General features: G+C 44.0%; 1 protein-coding gene across 4 annotated transcripts in view; it reads right to left on the reverse strand.

The window, feature by feature from the left end:
• The window catches only part of Asph (aspartate beta-hydroxylase), a 170,717-nt gene that overhangs the window by 113,658 nt on the left and 50,452 nt on the right, over positions 1–6,607 (reverse strand). For all 4 annotated transcript variants that reach the window (XM_026786672.1, XM_026786671.1, XM_026786673.1 and 1 more), the window contains 2 exons: positions 3,280–3,372; positions 342–416 (listed from right to left, as the gene is read on the reverse strand). In XM_026786672.1, the coding sequence (XP_026642473.1) occupies positions 342–416; positions 3,280–3,372 (168 nt within the window). The remainder of the gene's footprint in view (positions 1–341; positions 417–3,279; positions 3,373–6,607) is intronic.

A 6,607-nucleotide genomic window follows, 5' to 3' on the forward strand; every position in this document is an offset into this window, starting at 1 on the left:
GAGGGTGGAGCATCTCTCCTAGGTATAGAGGATGGCTCCTGAGGGTGGAGGACCATGCCAAGCAAGCAGCCAGAGCTCCCTGGCTTGTGTTTTCCACTCCACTCTGACTCTCCCGTTTATTTTTGATGGAACACTGGCCTTGAATTATTTATGTTCATTTATTCATATGATTTTAAAACTAAATATGCTCATAAAATTCCTTCATAGTGAGGTGGGATTTTGAAAAGTATGTCCAGTGCTTTTCCCCCCAAGAAATAATAGTTGATTTATAATTATTCGGAATATAGTTATAGAAACTCAGCTATTTTGGTAATTTGTGCAAAGTAGAATTGAATTCATACCATATTCTGTGTGTTCCTGTTCCTGGAGAAGGGAATGAATTTGTTCTTTTACTTCATCTTCAACATTCTGGACTTCTAAAATAATTACAAAACATAACACAATAATATAACACTCAAGTATTAATGGGAAATTTGAAGAGTTAAATACGGCATTTGCACACGTATTAAGATGACTACACTTGGCTAAGAGGCTGTGTGACATTTCCATATCCATATGCCGCTTCCTCCCCTATATCGGCAAACATAACAGATACTTAAAATTAGTCTTATTTGCTCAGCAGATGTAAATACTGAGAGATGTTCAAAGAGACTTTTAAAGAAAACAAATTCAAGTATAGACTTTTCTCTTTAAAAAGCAGTCTAAGAGAATGCTTTTAGTGTCCAATTAATAAAATTCCCATTCATGTCAGCAGAAAGCAAGAATGAAGCTTTCATAAAGAAGGGACTGGAAAAGACGGAATTCCACCCAGAATAAACAATGTGACCAATGCCTGCTCTCCTGACTGTCAGCAGGAGGGGCACCCTTGGTGGAATGAGGATCCGAGTGAGTAGGATTGGCCAATCCACAAGTCTGAAGCTTGTGTGATAATGACCACCCTGTCAGCTCCAGAAAAGTGCATCTGAAATACAGGCTCAGATAATTATGACTTACAAAAGAGGAGTTAATGATGACATTGGGACAACCCCACAGGGCTTATCGGCCTACAACCCAGATAAAGCCCAGGGATACACAGCAAATAAACTGTGGGGACAACGACGCTGTCACGGGTTTGCTGACATAATCTAGACTTCCTCTCCATATCACTGGTGCTGCGTGTGAAATAACGCCAACGGCTGGGGTTACAGTTCAGCACAAGTCTTCAGTGACAGACAGAACAAACTCGGGCTGCGGAAAAGTCCTTATGCTCATTTGTTGAATTAGGAGCGGCGGGGCTGCGTCCCCAGCACCCCGGGCCGCCTCCGGCTAGCTTTATACCCGAAATAATTACAAGGAAACTGTATCCTTTTAATCACTGCCTGACCCATTAGTTCCAGCCTCTTATTGGCTAGCTCTTACATATTGATCTAACCCATTTCTATTATTCTATGTAGCCCACGAGCCGGCTTACCAGGAATGATCTTAACCTGCATCTGCCTGGTGTGCGAGAACCATGGCGACTCTCTGACTCAACTTCTTTCTCTCAGTCTTCTGTTCTGTTTTCTCCACCCACCTAAGGGTTGGCCTATCAAGGGGCCTAGGCAGTTTCTTTATTCCTTAACCAATGAAATCAACAGATTGATATATGACACTCCCACATCACTCATTGCTTAATAAAACATTTCTAAAGCATACACTTTTTATTTCCATTTCACCATCCATATAATTATAATATAGACAAGTCCCTAGTCTCTGCCCTCAGTCCCCCAGTGTTTGTGACTGTCTCCTCATTGGGGCCCATTCCAACGGTGCTGAGAAAATCATCCAATAGATGAAGAGTGTCTAGCCATGGCATGGGGTGCGTTACTGACTTCCTAGACAGGACCCTGAAGCGTCACAAACTGAGAACTACAAATGTGGCCCTCCCAGAGTTTTCCAGACTCATGTGCTACCAGCCCTGGTTCTGAACTCAGTGAAAGCTCCCTGGCATCTCATTGTACACGTCTTTCTCTTCTCCCACGGTGCACAGGGAGGAGCTGGGCCACCCTGGGTGAGAGAATGAACAGCAAAGAAATGAAAAGGGTAATTGGGTGTAGTGTGCTCTTTCGAAAGTGTTGTTGCTATAGTGATGAGAGGAGCCAGTGGTAGATGGGAGTTAGAGGGAGATAAGTATCTGTTGTTGCAAAAGAGATGGAAGGAGCCAGAGAAGGGAAGAAGAGCTAAAGGCTCAGCAAGGGAAGGGCTGAGAGAGCAGAGTGCAATCCGAACACAGTGCCGTGGAGCTTCAGAGAATGAGGCTAGTAACAAACCAGGGGTCTGGCAACCTGCAATCGTTTGTAAAGAATCAGACCAACAACAAAAAGAATGGGAAACACATGGCACATCTCAGATCCAGCACTCGACTCGCTTAGAAACGAGACTTCTTGAAATTACAAACCTGTTTATCAAAAAATCAAATATTAAGTGTTAAATTCAAATATTTAAATTAGAAACCTTGACAAAAACCAGTATGGATTCTGGAGCCATATTCCAATTACATAGGCGTGAGATGGAGACAATAAGTTCTCCTAGGGCTCTCTGAAATGGACAAATAACAAAACTTAGACTCATATATTGTTCCTTGAAGGAATGAAGAAAAGAAAATCAAGTAGTATTCATCAGCACAGTTTGGGCCATAAATTGTTTCCAATAAACATGTCATATCTGGAGCTCCCAATAGGGGGCACAACGAAACCAATTTTCTTATGTATTGCAAAGAAAGACAAGTACTGAACCCATGCCACAAGCAGAAAACCATGGTAGTAGATTAAAATTTCAGGCAGCGGTTTATTAAAATAACTCATCGTTTCCAAACTATGAGGTCAAGTCCCTTTATGGAAATACTATGACCTGCTCTAAGAGGCCACAGGGACAGGAAGAGCATGACAAGGTCTAAGAAGGCCTTCCACGTAGACCAGGTCCTTATGTATCCCTGCTGAATTCATTCATGTACCAGGCCGTGTAGAGGCCGTGTCCGCTTTTACTTTGAATGTGATGTGGTAAAAGACACACTTGGCTGCTGTTGTTCCTCACTGCATGGTCTTCAGTGATGCACAACCGTTTATGCTTTGGAATCTTGATTACAAAAATTAAAATGCTCCTGCATACGTTTCCACAACAAGATTGATTATGGTGGCTTCAGAAAAGAAGAATCTTGTAGCTCACTTTATAAACAATGTGAACAGCCGGGTGAGACGTGCCGGCTTCACTGCAAAGGTACCAAGCAGGCCAGGCCTGCCCAAGAGTCTCTGCTACACTTACCTGGCCCCTCGGCAGCCTGCTTCTCCAGCTCAGCGGGTGGCTCGGCCTCCTCTGGTGGGGATGTCCTCTCTGAAGTAGATCTTTCTTTAAGTCCTGCATTTTTTATTCACAGTGTTAACTGCTGCATCTTTACAAACCATTTTTACATATTAGATCAGGAAAAACAACTTTCAAATAGTTGACTAGAGGTGATAGGAATTCACAATTTCCAGTATTGTGTTTCAAACAGAAGGAAGTTCTCCCTTTCACCCGCTCAAGGGTCTTCCGTGTGTCTAAGACTCTTTTAAGGGCACTCAGGAATATTTACAACATATAGCCACATCTAACCTTGACAAAGGCAGTCAGTGTGGCTCCAGGCCCCTCTCCTGGCTGAGAAAAGGAGGACTTCCTAAGGGAAAGTTCCGAGCTCAGCAGGAAGCATTGAGACACTCCAGAATCTGAGTCAGGCATTCCAGACTTGACTTGCCCTGCAACCTCTGATTCTTCTGGGATACTACAGTTTAAATAAACCATGCATAATTCACTATCTACAATTTCCTCAAAGGACTACCTATAAGCAATGTTTTTTGTTTTGGTTTGGTTTGTTTTCTGGAGCTAAAACAGATCACAAACACACAAAAAAAAAATCCCTTGTTTAAAAATAAGGAAAATAAGTCAGGGGAGCAAGTTAGCATGAAAACTGGTTTTAAAGTTACATAAATACTAAGACGGTGCCTTGGTGCTTTGCGTGTGGAACATTAGATAAAACCTCACTCAAGTACAGCGTGTAGGAAACAATGGCGTGACCAGGAGTCCGATTCTGTCTGCTGAGCCCCGAGTTTCTCTGCTCTCACTGAGGAGGAAGGAGTGTGGCGTCTGGGAAGGTGTGTGGCCCTCATTGCAAGGTCAGGCCAGCACTCTGCACTCTGGGAACTCTAATCACCGCGGGACAGCTAATGCCCATGGTTCCCTTATCTCAGCTCCATGCTTTTCTTTTCTATTCTTTGCCCGCTCTCCTATTCTTGTTCTACCAGATGCCAGTTCTGAAACCTTACAGAGACAGTGCAAAGACAGCCGGCAAGACTGGCTATCTTCTACTACCCCATTTCTAACACGCTGTGCACACAACACTGTGCACACAACGCCGCCACGCACAGCTGCGTTCTACATGTCAGTGTGATCTAACTATAAATATAAAACAGGTTCCAAATTAGTTCACGTCCCGAGAGGGTGGATAGGGATGGACACCTTACAACCCCTCACATCTACTTAAACACAGGGTGAAAACTACTCTGCTTTCTCATTTAAATACCCCACCTCACCTGACAGTGGATTGGGAACCATCAGTGAAGAAACTGTACTAAATCAGTGGGGAAAACCTCATGGGGTTTGTCTTTGCACCCTGTACTTCCGCCAACAGCTGGCCACAGCAATTGCTCCAGAAATGCCTGCTGAAGGTCTAGGGCATGCAGGGTCCACTCCACTAGCTCAGTGCTTCGGGGGCTCACTGCAAGGCAAGAGCCCTATGTACCTGGTGGGCACAGTGATGGGGGGGGGGGAATGGGGATGGCATCCATCTTGCTGTTACTACTACTTACCAGAGATCCCTCTGCTAGTGCCCATTGCTGTTTAGGTGGGAACGGTGTGGGTCAGGTGTCCTGGGATAGTTATATTCTCAGAAGTGTCTTGGAGTTATAAAAGGTTACAGCCTCACCCTTCACTAACATAAACTCAGTGAGCTTTCAAACTGGCCTCCATTTGTGCACAGAGCAATGAAATAGTCCCCGTCAAAGGGCAGGTTCTACTGCCTGAAAGCCCAACCTCACCTAACTTGAAAAAGTCCATTTCATTGGAAGAAGAAATAAATGTTTGAATAAGTATTTGAAAGCTACCAGACACAATACACAAAAGAGCCATCCTTCTGTAACTCAGCTAGGAGCCATTTGTCTTTACAATCCAAAGGATAAAATATGGAAAATGGAACAAGAAACAGGGAAAGGACCCAGGAGGAGAAAATGCTGCACGGCTTCATTACTACCCAAAGTATCAAATGACACCCCACTGTAGCTGCTCACGTCAGTCAAACGACACCCCACTGTAGCTGGTCATGTCAGTCAAATGACACCCCACCGTAGCTGCTCACATCAGTCAAATGACAACCTACTGTAGCAGGTCAGTGCTATATACAGAGGTGGGGTTAGCACAAATCAGCTATAAACCCTGAAGCAGTGAAAGATTATATTTACACATGTCCTTCATGGGGCCCCTATAAACTTTAACAAGCCACAGAGAAACACTGGCCCTGTACACTGTGGACTCAATCGTCTGCTTCATAAACCCAGAAACATAAAGAACACGTGACCAACTCTGAGTCAAAGGAAAGGATTCTTGTTTGTTTGTTTCTTTTTTTTTTTGTTAGAGCTGGGTTCTTTACTGAGAAGTACAAATGACAAAGGGTTAGTCTGGAATCTGCAATGAGCATTTAAAGTTACAGTCTGGATTGTCATGTGCCTGTAGTTTAGTCCCTGTGACTGCACACAACACACTATAGTTCACACAGGCTCGAGAAAGATTCACCTCTAACAAGTAGAGCAGAAGCTGGCTCGCTCTCAGCCCCACCTTAACCTCCCACAGCAACCCAGCTCCCCAGCTGCAAAAGGACTGCCTGCTCTGCAGTGGAGTCTGGAGGAACTCTCCCTGCAATGGTGCACTTGCTGCACTGCTTACCATCACTGTCTAGGTTGATGTTGCCAGGCTACAACAATGGTGGATAGGGGATGGAGAAAGAAACTTTCCTTACAGCGCCTTAACTGTTGTTCTGTAGACTCATTAGACTACTTAGGAAACCTTATAATTTATATTTATTAATACCTTTCTCATTTTAATAAAAAATGCAAGGAGCCATCAAAAGTCAATGAAGCCAGCATTTAAACCATTCATAGCACCCTTGACTACTGGACACAATTTTCCTGGGTCCATTATTAATCTGCTTTACCTAATTCACTGCTACCCAACCATACTTGATCAGAATGAAGATAAAATAATACACTTATCTCCATAAATATGTAATAGCTTCAAGCTTACCAAACGGCATCTATAAATTCATTAAACAAATATCCATCAGCTATTAATATGCAGAACTCTTCATAGTAACTGAATTGTGTGCAGTGCGAGCCATCCAGGAGAATGTGTGCAGTGAGAGCACCCCCTAGGAGAACGTGTGCAGTGAGAACACCCCCAGGTGAACGTGTGCAGTGAGATCCCCCAGGAGACCGTGTGCAGTGAGATCCTCCAGGAGAACATGTGCAGTGAGATCCTCCAGGAGAACGTGTGCAGTGAGAACCCCCCC

Source organism: Microtus ochrogaster, linkage group LG5 (assembly GCF_000317375.1).
Source record: "Microtus ochrogaster isolate Prairie Vole_2 linkage group LG5, MicOch1.0, whole genome shotgun sequence".
Lineage (NCBI taxonomy): Eukaryota > Metazoa > Chordata > Mammalia > Rodentia > Cricetidae > Microtus > Microtus ochrogaster.